The sequence below is a fragment of the Piliocolobus tephrosceles genome, chromosome 21, assembly GCF_002776525.5.
Source record: "Piliocolobus tephrosceles isolate RC106 chromosome 21, ASM277652v3, whole genome shotgun sequence".
Lineage (NCBI taxonomy): Eukaryota > Metazoa > Chordata > Mammalia > Primates > Cercopithecidae > Piliocolobus > Piliocolobus tephrosceles.
Genome location: NC_045454.1, coordinates 16,098,744 through 16,112,641, shown reverse-complemented (window position 1 = coordinate 16,112,641; position 13,898 = coordinate 16,098,744). Strand labels below are relative to the sequence as shown.

At 41.0% G+C, this 13,898-nt stretch overlaps 1 protein-coding gene across 2 annotated transcripts in view; it reads left to right on the top strand.

The window, feature by feature from the left end:
• LOC111554032 (carcinoembryonic antigen-related cell adhesion molecule 6) overlaps positions 1–13,898 on the top strand; it is a 101,528-nt gene that overhangs the window by 8,287 nt on the left and 79,343 nt on the right. Inside the window, exons 5-7 of one of the 2 annotated variants that reach the window (XM_023229290.2) lie at positions 442–720; positions 1,127–1,384; positions 7,097–7,176. In XM_023229290.2, coding sequence (XP_023085058.2) covers positions 442–720; positions 1,127–1,384; positions 7,097–7,176 — 617 coding nt within the window. Of the gene's footprint in view, positions 1–441; positions 721–1,126; positions 1,385–7,096; positions 7,177–13,898 lie in introns of those variants that run through there. The other variant, XM_031934862.1, reaches the window with a different exon arrangement.

Genomic DNA, 13,898 nt, shown 5'->3' with positions numbered 1-13,898 from the left:
CCATCTCTAGGATGTCCTTAAATAGCAAAGCCTCAGAGAGAACACACCTTGGCTGGGTGGTGTGGGACCGTGCAGCTGGAAGAAACTCAGCTCCTTCGAATTCCAGGTGAGGACCCCAATGGGCCAGGCAGCCAGACACTCAGGAAAGGGCCAGAAATGCTGGGGGCTGTGACCCCCAGTCCTGTGTCTGTCCACAACCCAACGCTACTGCCCAATTCACACTTGAGAAAAGTCTGTGATTCTCCCACACAAAGCAGCGGGCCTTACAGTCTCTGAGCCCTCAGATCATTGTGCATCTGTCTTGTGACACACACACACCTGCTGCGGGCTTTTAAGGACTCAGGTGGGCTGAGGGGTGGGAGATGCCAACTCTGATTGAAAGATGCCTGTGAGGAATCAAAGGTGCCACACAGGGCAATCTTCTCTCTGTTATCTGCACAGCGGAGCTGCCCAAGCCCTACATCACCAGCAGCAACTCCAACCCCGTGGAGGACAAGGATGCTGTGACCTTAACCTGTGAACCTGAGACTCAGGACACAACCTACCTGTGGTGGGTAAATGGTCAGAGCCTCCTGGTCAGTCCCAGGCTGCAGCTCTCCAATGGCAACAGGACCATCACTCTACTCAATGTCACAAGGAATGACGCAGGACCCTATGAATGTGGAATCCAGGACTCAGTGAGTGCAAAACGCAGTGACCCAGTCACCCTGAATGTCTCCTGTGAGTATCTTCTGTTCCTCTGTGGCCCTGGTTTCCAACCCAAATCCATACAGCCAGAGGTTAGGACTCTCAGTTCTCCTCAGGTCCAAAGATGCAGACCACCACTCCTGGACACCCAGGCTGGCCATAACTTCCTGCCCTGGGAAAACTAGGGCAAACCCAGCCTGGACCAAGAATAGGAGGGGAGGAGCTGCTCCTGTCTTGGGAGGCTCAGGGTCCACAGCCTGTGATGGGAGAAACGGGTGAATGTCTCAGACCCAGACTCAGTGGACATGAGGGTTATGGTTTGGACTTTTTAACACAGGATTGGGACAGGACTCAGAAGGTACACTGTGGCCCTTCTACAATCAGGAGCTTCCCCTTTCCTCTGATGACATCACTTGTGGCTTTGTTCTCTTTGTTCCAGATGGCCCGGACACCCCCATCATATCCCCCCCAGACTTGTCTTACAATTCCGGAGCAAACCTCAACCTCTCCTGCCACGCGGACTCTAACCCATCCCCGCAGTATTCTTGGCTTATCAATGGGACACTGCGGCAACACACAAAAGTTCTCTTTATCTCCAAAATCACATCAAACAATAACGGGGCCTATGCCTGTTTTGTCTCTAACTTGGCTACTGGTCGCAATAACTCCATAGTCAAGAACATCTCAGTCTCCGCTGGTAAGTGGCTTCCCTGGAGCACCAGCATCATGTTTTGGGTGGAGTCTATCTGGTTCTCACAAAAGAGCCAAGAAGACATTTTCTTGCCCAGTCTGTGTTCCATGGGCACAGGGAAATCCCAAATTCTACCCTGAGCTCTCTCACTCCATCTCGGCCGACTCTCTCCTCCCCAGCTTCTCTGATATCTCATGGCTGACCTCTGGTCCAGCCTGGAATGTGGGGAGGGGGCTCCCTTAGCCCCAGAAGGCCCCCTATAGTGAAAGGGGCTTCATAGTCCAGGAGAAAGAAGGGTCCTTAAGGTCGAGTTTCTCCTCTCTATCACCAAATGTCCCTTTCTGTCACCTCTTTGTGTTTTTTTTTACCTACCCTATGAGCTACAAGGAACAAGGAGGTTTTGAAACAAGCTCACACTTTTTCCCCAAATGAGAGGAGGAAGCCCCTTGGATGAGGGAGGAGCAACTCAGACTCTGCTCCCTGCTCTGCGCCCGGCTCACCTGGTGACTGGCTCTGCCCTGGCTCCACTTGGGGTGGGCCAGGGCATGTGGAGAAGGTGTAAAGGTGGCCTGTTCTGAATCTGGTTAAATCGAGCTGCCAATCCACAGCAGAGCCTCCCTCGGGTCAGGTTGCAGGGAAATGGGAAAAGAGGGAGCCTTGGGACAGACTCCTGAGCTGTGTCCTGGCTCTGAAGTCACTGGCTATATGAGGCTGTGGACCCAGCACATGGGACACAGCACAGGGGACAGTGAGTGGCACACACTTGGAGAAATAGGGAGATTCAACCACAGGGGCTCTGCGTGGGAGGGAAGGGGCAGTGCCAGAAAGTGTGTATTTATAGAGAGGGTAAGCCTACCAGCCAGTATATATATCTAACATAAAACTTAACATTAACCATTTCTAAGTGTACAGTTAAGTGACACAGCACAAATATCAATCAAGTATATTGCCCGGTGTGGTGGTTCATGCCTGTAATCCCAGCATTTTGGGAAGCCAAGGCAAGTGGATCACTTGAGGTCAGGAGTTCAAGACACACACACAGAAAATAGCTAGGCATGGTGGCAGATGCCTGTAATCCCAGCTATTAGGGAGGCTGAGGCAGGAGAATTGCTTGAACCTCGGTGGCGGAGGTTGCAGTGAGCCAAGATTGTGCCACTGCACTCCAGGCTGGGTGACAGAGTGATACTCTTGTCACACACAAAAAGAGGAAAAATAAATCAAGTAACTTTATACTCTTGTGTAACCTTCACACTATCCATTTCCAGAACTTTTTCATCTTAACATACTAAACCTCTGTACCTGATAAACAGTAACTCTCACTCCTTCTCCCCCTAAACCCTGGTAACCTCCATTGTACTTTCTGTTTCTAGGTAATCAACTATTCTAACGAGCTTACATAAATGGAATTATATAATAGTTGTCCTTTTGTGTCTGCCATATTTCACTTAGCATAATGTCTTCAAGGTTCATCCATTTTGCACCATGTATCACAATTTTATTCCTTGTTAAGATTGAATAACATTCCATTGTATGGACATACCTCATTTTTCTATCCACTTATCTTTCAATGGACTTTTCAGTTGTTCCCATCTTTTGGCTATCGTGAGTAATGGTGCTGTGAACATCAGTATACAAATATCTGTTCAAATCGCTGCCTTCAATTCTTTTTGGTGTATGTCCAGAAGTGGAATTCGTGGATCAAATGTTAATTATTTTTTAAGTGTTTGAGGAACCACCATACCATTTTCCATAGGAGCTAATATTTCACATTTCTGTCAGCAATGCACTAGAGTTCCAATTTTTCAACCTTCTTGAAAACACTTACCGTTTTGTGGCCATCCTGATGTGTGTGAGGTGGAGTATCATTGTGGCTTTGATTTGCATATCTCTAAGTGTTAGTGATGTTGAGCATATTTGCATGTGCTTGTTGGCCACTTGTATCTCTTCCTTGGAGAAATCTCTACTTTAGTCCTTCATCCATTTATTAATTGGGTTTTTGGATTTTTGTGGTTGTTGATTTGTAATAGTTCTTCGTATATTCTGGAAATTAATCTCCCATCAGATATATGATTTGCAAATATTTTTCCCATTTCATAGGTTGCCTTTTCACTTTTTCGATAATGTTCTTTGATATATAAAAGTTTTTAATTTTCGAGGCTGGGCACAGTGGCTCATACCTGTAATCCCAGCACCTTGGGAGGCCGAGGTGGGTGGATCATGAGGTCAGGAGATCAAGACCATCCTGGCTAACATGGTGAAACTCCATCTCTACTAAAAATACAAAAAACAAATTAGCCCAGTGTGGTGGCGGGTGCCTATAGTTCCAGTTACTCGGGAGGCTGAGGCAGGAGAATGGCATGAACCCAAGAGGCGGAGCTTGCAGTGAGCCGAGACCGTGCCACTGCACTCCAGCCTGGGCGACAGAGCGAGACTCCGTCAAAAAAAAAAAAAAAAGGTTTTAATTTTCGTGAAGTCCAGTTTATCCATTTTTTTCTTTTGGTGCCTACTTGTTGTTATAACCAAGAAATCACTGTGAAATTAAATGTCATGAAGTTTTTTTCCCTGTTTTCTTCTCAGAGTTTTATACTTTTCACTCTTACATTTAGGTCTTTGATCCATTTTAGGTTAATTTTCATATATAGTGTCAGGCAAAGATTCAACTTGTTCTTGTGCATGGATATTCAACTTTCCCCATATCATTTATTGAAAAGAATATCCTTTCCCCATTAAATGGTCTTGGCACCCTTGTCAAAAATAATTTGGCCATATATGCAAGCATTTCTTTCTGGCTCTATATTCTATTCCATTGGTTTCAATATCTTCCTTTATGCTAGTACCACACTGTATTGATTACTGTGGCTTTATAGCAAATGCTGAAATCAGGAAGTGTGAGTCCTCCAGCTTCATTCTTTATTTTCCAGGTTGTTTGGCTATTTAGAGTCCTGAGAGTCCATATGAATTTTAAGATAGGTTTTTCTGTTTCTGCAAAAATTGTCAGTGGGACTCTGGCAGGAATTGCATTGAACCTGCAGCTCACTTTGGGCAGTATTGTCCTCCTAACAATATTGAGTTTTCCCATTCATGAAAAAAAAATGTCTTTCCATTTATTGATGTTGTCTTTAATTTCTTTCAGCAATGTTTTATAGTTTTCAGGGTACACTCCTTTCACCTCCTTGGTTAAACTTATTTCTAACTATTTTATACTATTTTATGTTAATATAAATTGGAAATTTTTTCTTAATTTCCTTTTAGATTGTTCATTGTTAATATATAGAAGTACAACTGATGTTTGCATGTTGATTTTGTATCCTGCAACATTACCAAATTTATTTATTAACTCTAACAGGTTCTTTTAATCTTTAGGGTTTTCTACATATAAGTTCAAGTTATCTGATAACAGAGATCATTTACTTCTTCTTTCCAATTTGGATGTCTTTTTTTTTTCTTGCCTAATTTCTCTGGCTAGGATTTCTAATACTATGTTGGATAGATGTGGCAAAAGCAGGCATTCTTGTCTTGTTCCTGGTCTTACAGGGAAAGCTTTCAGACTTTCTCCATTGAGTATCGTGTTAGCATTGGGCTTTCCACATACTGCCTTTATTATGCTGAGGTGGTTTCTTTCCATTCATAATTGGAGTGTTTTTGTTATAAAAGAGTGGTGAATAATGTCAAATGCTTTTATTGGTTCTAAGTATAGGTCTATTAAAATTAATTTTTTTGTGTGTTTCCAGGAATTTGTCCATTTCATCTTGGTCATTCAACAGTTTGCTGGCATACAATTATTCATAGCACTCTTGTAGTCCTTAATATTTCTGTAGAATTTGTAACATTGCTGGCAATATCTCAATATTTTTTCTTTCTTTTTTTCAAGAGACAGGGTCTCACTCTGTAGCCCAGCCCAAGCTAGAGTGCAGTAGTACCATCACAACTTACTGCAGCCTCAACTCCTGCGCTCAAGTGATCCTCCTATCCCCGTCTCTTGAGAAGCTGGGACTACAGACATGTGCCACCATGTCTGGATAGTTTTTTAAGAAATTTGGTAGAGACTGTGTCTCCCTATGTTGCCTAGGCTGGTCTCGCCCTCCTGACCTCGGGCAATCCTCCTGCTTGAGTCTCCCAAGGTGCTGGGATTAAATATGTGAGCTACCATACCTCCATTTTCATTTCTGATTTTAGTAATTCGAATCTTCTCTCTTTTTTCTTAGTCAATCTAATAAATGACTGTCAATTTTGTTGATCTTTTTTGAAAAACCAACTTTTGGTTTCGTTGATTCCTTCTATTGTTTTCCATTTTCCATTTTATTTATTTCAACTCTAATCTTTATTTCCTTCATGTACTATCTGTGGTTTGAAGTGGTTCTTTTTCTATATGCTGAAGTTGTAAAGTTAGGTTGTTGATATGCGATCTCTCTTTATTTTTAACGTATTTACCATTTTAAATTTCTCACACAAGATTCTTAACTTCTCTGAGCCTTCAATTCTTCAACTGAAAATTGTAATAATTCTCCTCACCAGGAAATGGAGGGAAAAAGGAAAATTGCAATAAGAGCGACTGTTCAATAGTATTGTTTTAAAGATTTAATGTAATATTCGATTAAGCCTTCAGCAAAATGCCACACACTGAGGGAAATTTCATAAATATTAGCTGCTATTATCACTACTGGTATTATTAGCTTGAAGTCAGGCAGTGCTAGAGCCAAATCCTAGATCTACTTCTCACTAATCATTTGACTTTCGATAAGTTTTTTTTCACTACTCCAAGCCACTGTCATTTCATCTGTAAAATGGAAATCATGCCTACCCAACAGGGTTATTGTATGGATCAAATGAGATGCCAGAAAAGCATTTGCAGTAGCTAACATAGCATTAATCACCAGCCTGAGTTGACTGGTGAGAGCTAAGCCCCAAATGAAAACCCACTAGGACATGGTTACTGGCTAAAAGTGGGGGAGAGAAAAAAAGTTAAGTGCAAAGAATCAAGCCTGGTATGTTAGTTTTCATTCACTGAGATGCAACCAAGATGGAATTAGAGATGCAAGATAATTTACTGGAGAAAACCACCATGAGGAAAAGTGGGAAGTGGGAGGAGCCTAAGAGAGCCCTCAGACCACGATGCAGATCTGATTCCTGAAAAGGAGAAAGAGGAGAGAGTTTTAGATAGTGATGCAGTTCTCAGAGTTTCCACAAGGCTGGTGGGGTATCCTCAAGCCCGTCACCCATGAGAGAGAAGCAGAGTTTCCCAAAACTGGGCTTTTCATTCCCCTGCTGGGAACCCATGAGAAGCGAGTTCTCTGTGCAACGGACTTAGTAAATACAGAATGCACTAGCCTGGGCTTTCTGTCAATCAAGTCCCTGCCATAGAGACCCAACAGACTCTTATTTTTACCTACCACAACTGAGACACTGAGAAAAAGATGCAACCATGAAAAGATAGAAAGTTCTAATGCCACGCAAAAATAGCAATCAGTCTTTCTCAAATTTCAAAGCCTTCACAAATATCTGAGTGCAGAAACGCCGGGGTGGAATTGACAGAAGACTGATCACCAACTAGAAACACAGTGAGAGAGAAAAAAATTACAACCTTCCCACAAAACTAATGCATTCCTTGAAGGAACAAGTAGAGACTACTTCATGCTGAGAGCTGGAACCTGGGGCACCCCACTGCAAAATAACATCACATTCATTCCTTCTCTTTTCTTTCCGTGACAGGCAGTTCAGCACCTGGAAATTCTGGTCTCTCAACTAGGGCCACTGTCGGCATCATAATTGGAGTGCTGGTTGGGGTTGCTCTGATATAGCAGCCCTGGTGTAGTTTCTGCAATTAAGAAAGACTGGTAGGTATGACAGCCTTTCCTCTTGTTCAGTTTTCTGCAGTGCTGACTGCCATGCTTGGGAGAGAGAAAGGACTTCTTTGCCTGTATCTGGGACTGGATCTCCTCCTGCTACTCCCAAGCTCCTGCTTCTCAGCACTAATTCCTGCAGGTCTCTTCTTCCCTGGTCTTCATGCTCCCTGTACCCCACTGTCTCTTGGACATAATTATCCCCAGCCTCTGCTCATTTGTTTCCCAAATTCAATACATTGTCAAAGCCTCTTGGTCCTTTTTTAACATCTCTCACTTGTGTCATTCTCTCCATTCCCATAAACCTCAACAACTGCTCAAAGTCCTGTTTGATCCCTTGTTGCCAGTCTTTGAAATGTTTCTTGCATATGACTGCTTCATTACCTTCCTCAAATCTAGTTCACTCACCTACTCAAGAAGACACAGGGACCTACTGTGGTCTATTAGATAAGTTCACATTTCTTCTCTTTACTAAGCTTTCTCAATTCCTTTACCACCACTCCCTTGTATAATTCCATCATCCGAATTAGATCTGTCTCCCTACACATCCCTGCCTCTCCACCCCATATGAACATAGAATTCTTAGTTCCAATGTTACACCGAAAAACACGTCAAACAGGGTGACCTCCTTCCACCATCTGCACTGTGGAGTTACCCACACCCTTCATCACAAGCAACTTCTGACCTCATGAAGAACAAAGACTGTAGCATTAACATGTGAGTCTTAAGCTCAGGACACACCCTACCTGTGGCTGAGAACCTTTTCCTGATAACCAATTCATGTGTTCATAGCAGATACAGAAATGAAGAAGGCAAGGTCCTTAATTCTATGACAGGAGACAAAACCTGAAAAATAATCGTAATACCAAAACAGAAAGGAGTGAACGTCACGAGAAATCAGAGAAATCTGATGGAAAATATAGTTATACGTGGGAATCACTCAGAAACATTTTATAAAATGGATACTTAAGCTCCACCCCTAAATTCTGATTTACTGGTCTGGAGTGGGACCCAGGCATTCATAATTTTTAAGCCTCCCCAGATGCTACTAACGTGTAGCCAGGGTGGAGAAACCCTGTTCTAAATAAGTAGGACTTGGGGCTAAACCCATGACTTTCAGCTAGGAGTATTAGAATTGCCTATGGAGTTTTTCAACATACATAAGCCTATACTTTGTTGGCCCTGTTCATTAATGGGCTCCATCAGGGACTCAGGAATCCAGTTGAGAAACAGAAGCTAAATGGAAAGGCCATCTTATTTGACATGTTAAATTATATGGGAAGCACTGTCAAATGATAAGTGATGCTAAACCTTCTTTAAGTTATATTTATGGGTATGTTATTGATGTGAGTGTTCCAAAAGTTATATAAGAAAATCTAGAAATCTAACAGGTTGTCAGCCATAATGTCATATGCCACAGAAGTAACTAAATTTCTATGTGAGTTGTGTTCTCATTATAATAAATTCTCATCAGATTTTTAACCATACTCATTTTAAATCTTTGTCATTCACAGACAGTTGTTTTGATTCTTCCTTAAAGCATCTGCAACAGCTACAGTCTAAAACTGCTTCTTTACCAAGGATATTTATAGAAAAGACTCTGACCAGAGATCGAGACCATCCTAGCCAATATGGTGAAACCCCATCTCTACGAAATTGGCTGGGCTTGGTGGCGCGCTCCTGTAGTCCCAGCTACTAGGGAGGCTAAGGCAGAAGAATCGCTTGAACCTGGGAAGCGGAGATTGCAGTGAGCCGAGATCATGCCACTGCACTCCAGCCTGACTCCATATCAAAAAAAAATATATATATATATATGAAAGAAAAGACTCTGACCTGTACTCTTGAATGCAAGTTTCTGATACCACTGGACTGTCTGAGAATTTCCAAAACGTTAATGAACAAACTGACAGCTTCATGAAACTGCCGACCAAGATCAAGCAGAGAAAATAATTAATTTCATGGGACCAAATGAACTAATGAGGATAATATTTTCATAAATTTTTATTTGAAATTTTGCTGATTCTTTAAATGTCTTGCTTCCCAGATTTCAGGAAACTTCTTTTCCTTTGAGCTATCTACAGCTTACAACAATTTGATAAAATATACTTTTGTGAACAAACATTGAGACATTTACATTTTCTCCCTATGTGATCGCTCCAGACTTGGGAAACTATTCATGAATATTTATATTGTATGGTAATATGTTTATTGTATAAGTTCAATAACTCTGCTCTTTGTATAACAGAATACATTTGAAAACATTGATTATACTACTAAGACTTTGACTAGAATGTCATATTTGAGGATATAAACCCATAGGTAATAAACCCATAGGTACTGCAGACAAAGTCTGAAGTCAGCCTTGGTTTGGCTTCCTAGTGTCAATTAAACTTCTAAAAGTTTAATCTGAGATTCCCTGTAAAAACTTCCAGTGAAACAACTTTAAAAAAGTCTATGTGGTCAGTCGCTACTCTTGCTGCAGTTATGAAAAGAATGAGGCCAAGTTTGATGAAAATAAACATATTTAAAAGAAAACAAATTTGTCTTATTGGGATTATCTTTGGTAGAAATAGAGATGCCTATGGAGAGAAATTATGTTGAAAAGAAAAACTATAGTACACCTGTTATGAGGCTGTCACTTTGTACATTGTTACTAGTTTTTATTATCCATCTGTAGGCTAGAGTGGACCCTACATTCTTCCACTTTCTTCAATCCCATTTTCTGTCACGGAATCACTAAGAACAAAGTCTGCTCTGTTCCTGAAGCTCTATAAGCTACAGATGGATAAGTCAATGTAAATTTCATGGGAAAACACTCATGCCTAAGGTGTCGGCCACTCAGAGCTCACCAATATGTTCAACACCATAACTAGAGACACTGAAACTGCAAACCAGGACAAGAAATTGACAACTTCACACTGTGGACAGCTTTTCTCAAGATGTCAGAACAAGACTTCCCACCATGAGGAGGCTCCTACCCCTCTTAATTTGTCTTTGCTCCTTGCTGCCTCTTTTGCTTGGCAGGATAATGCTGTCATTAGAATTTCACAGGAAGTATCTTCTGAGGGTAGCTTAACAGAGTATCATATCTCTCGTATCACTCCCAAATTTTTACATAAGAGATCCTTTAGTCCACTCAATGGCTGACATTAGCAGCATCTTTAATACAACTGTTTGTTCAAATGTACGGTGGTCCCTTTTAGAGTTACACTTCCAGACTCACCTGTTCTCACTCCCTGTTTGAATGTAACCCAGGCATGAGATGCTAGATAATAGAATTGCTACCTACTAGCTGAACAGGGAAGAGCCTATGCTATTTCTGACACTTCTTGTTGCACATAAATAAATACAATGGGTATTACAGAGACTCAGTTGCAGAAATTAACAAACATCCTGCTTGGTTAAAATGGGTAGACTCATCTGGCTCATTCTTTATTCCATTTTAGTTGGTTTGCATCTTGCCTAAGGTGCATACTCCAAACTCCTGGTATTATTCTCCTGATAGTCAAACTAGTAGTCTCCCTGGTGTGCTGTAATCTCTAAAAGCTTTAAATGTTTGCATGCAGCTATCCATCAAATGTCAAATGGTCTCTCTTTGGCTGGCGACAAAACTCAAAGGAATGTGTGATCAGGAAGACATCATAACCTATGAATGATGGAAGCCCAAAATGATGGTAGCTGAGAGTAATGTCAATGCTTTCAGTTTCAGTCACACTGTCACCTAAGTGAGTGCATAGAGACTCCAAAATAGGGCCACTGATGTTAAATGTTACATACTCCAACTGAAATTTTAAGAAAGCAGATAGATCACTCTAACATCACAATTAAAAGAACTAGAGAGGCAAGAGCAAACACATTCAAAAGCTAGCAGAAGGCAAGAAATAACTAAGATCAGAGCAGAACTGAAGGAGATAGAGACACAAAAAACCCTCCAAAAAATCAATGAATCCAGGAATTGGTTTTTTGAAAAGATCAACAAAATTGACAGACCATTAGCAAGACTAATAAAGAAGAAAAGAGAGAAGAATCAAATAGACGCAATAAAAAATGATAAAGGGGATATCACCACCGACCCCACAGAAATAGAAACTACCATCAGAGAATACTATAAACACCTCTACGCAAATAAACTAGAAAATCTAGAAGAAATGGATAATTTCCTGGACACTTACACTCTTCCAAGACTAAACCAGGAAGAAGTTGAATCCCTGAATAGACCAATAGCAGGCTCTGAAATTGAGGCAATAATTAATAGCCTACCAACCAAAAAACGTCCAGGACCAGATGGATTCACAGCTGAATTCTACCAGAGGTACAAGGAGGAGCTGGTACCATTCCTTCTGAAACTATTCCAATCAATAGAAAAAGAGGGAATGCTCCCTAACTCATTTTATGAGGCCAGCATCATCCTGATACCAAAGCCTGGCAGAGACACAACAAAAAAAGAATTTTAGACCAATATCCCTGATGAACACCAATGCAAAAATCCTCAATAAAATACTGGCAAACCGGATTCAGCAGCACATCAAAAAGCTTATCCACCATGATCAAGTGGGCTTCATCCCTGGGATGCAAGGCTGGTTCAACATTCGCAAATCAATAAACGTAATCCAGCATATAAACAGAACCAAAGACAAGAACCACATGATTATCTCAATAGATGCAGAAAAGGCTTTTGACAAAATTCAACAGCCCTTCATGCTAAAAACGCTCAATAAATTCGGTATTGATGGAACGTACCTCAAAATAATAAGAGCTATTTATGACAAACCCACAGCTAATATCATACTGAATGGGCAAAAACTGGAAAAATTCCCTTTGAAAACGGGCACAAGACAGGGATGCCCTCTCTCACCACTCCTATTCAACATAGTGTTGGAAGTTCTGGCTAGGGCAATCAGGCAAGAGAAAGAAATAAAGGGTATTCAGTTAGGAAAAGAAGAAGTCAAATTGTCCCTGTTTGCAGGTGACATGATTGTATATTTAGAAAACCCCATTGCCTCAGCCCAAAATCTCCTTAAGCTGATAAGCAACTTCAGCAAAGTCTCAGGACACAAAATTAATGTGCAAAAATCACAAGCATTCTTATACACCAGTAACAGACAAACAGAGAGCCAAATCATGAAGGAACTTCCATTCACAATTGCTTCAAAGAGAATAAAATACCTAGGAATCCAACTTACAAGGGATGTAAAGAATCTCTTCAAGGAGAACTACAAACCACTGCTCAGTGAAATAAAAGAGGACACAAACAAATGGAAGAACATACCATGCTCATGGATAGGAAGAATCAATATCATGAAAATGGCCATACTGCCCAAGGTTATTTATAGATTCAATGCCATCCCCATCAAGCTACCAATGACTTTCTTCACAGAATTGGAAAAAAACTGCTTTAAAGTTCATATGGAACCAAAAAAGAGCCTGCATTGCCAAGACCATCCTAAGTCAAAAGGACAAAGCTGGAGGCGTCACGCTACCTGACTTCAAACTATACTACAAGGCTACAGTAACCAAAACAGCATGGTACTGGTACCAAAACAGAGATATAGACCAATGGAACAGAACAGAGTCCTCAGAAATAATACCACACATCTACAGCCATCTGATCTTTGACAAACCTGAGAGAAACAAGAAACGGGGAAAGGATTCCCTACTTAATAAATGGTGCTGGGAAAATTGGCTAGCCATAAGTAGAAAGCTGAAACTGGATCCTTTCCTTACTCCTTATACGAAGATTAATTCAAGATGGATTAGAGACTTAAATGTTAGACCTAATACCATAAAAACCCTAGAAGAAAACCTAGGTAGTACCATTCAGGACATAGGCATGGGCAAGGACTTCATGTCTAAAACACCAAAAGCAATGGCAGCAAAAGCAAAAATTGACAAATGGGATCTAATCAAACTAAAGAGCTTCTGCACAGCAAAAGAAACTACCATCAGAGTGAACAGGCAACCTACAGAGTGGGAGAAAATTTTTGCAATCTACTCATCTGACAAAGGGCTAATATCCAGAATCTACAAAGAACTCAAACAAATATACAAGAAAAAAACAAACAACCCCATCAAAAAGTGGGCAAAGGATATGAACAGACATTTCTCAAAAGAAGACATTCATACAGCCAACAGACACATGAAAAAATGCTCATCATCACTCGCCATCAGAGAAATGCAAATCAAAACCACAATGAGATACCATCTCACACCAGTTAGAATGGCAATCATTAAAAAGTCAGGAAACAACAGGTGTTGGAGAGGATGTGGAGAAATAGGAACACTTTTACACTGTTGGTGGGATTGTAAACTAGTTCAACCATTATGGAAACAGTATGGCAATTCCTCAAGGATCTAGAACTAGATGTACCATATGACCCAGCCATCCCACTACTGGGTATATACCCAAAGGATTATAAATCATGCTGCTATAAAGACACATGCACACATATGTTTATTGCGGCACTATTCACAATAGCAAAGACTTGGAATCAACCCAAATGTCCATCTGTGACAGACTGGATTAAGAAAATGTGGCACATATACACCATGGAATACTATGCAGCCATAAAAAAGGATGAGTTTGCGTCCTTTGTAGGGACATGGATGCAGCTGGAAACCATCATTCTTAGCAAACTATCACAAGAACAGAAAACCAAACACCGCATGTTCCCACCTATGAG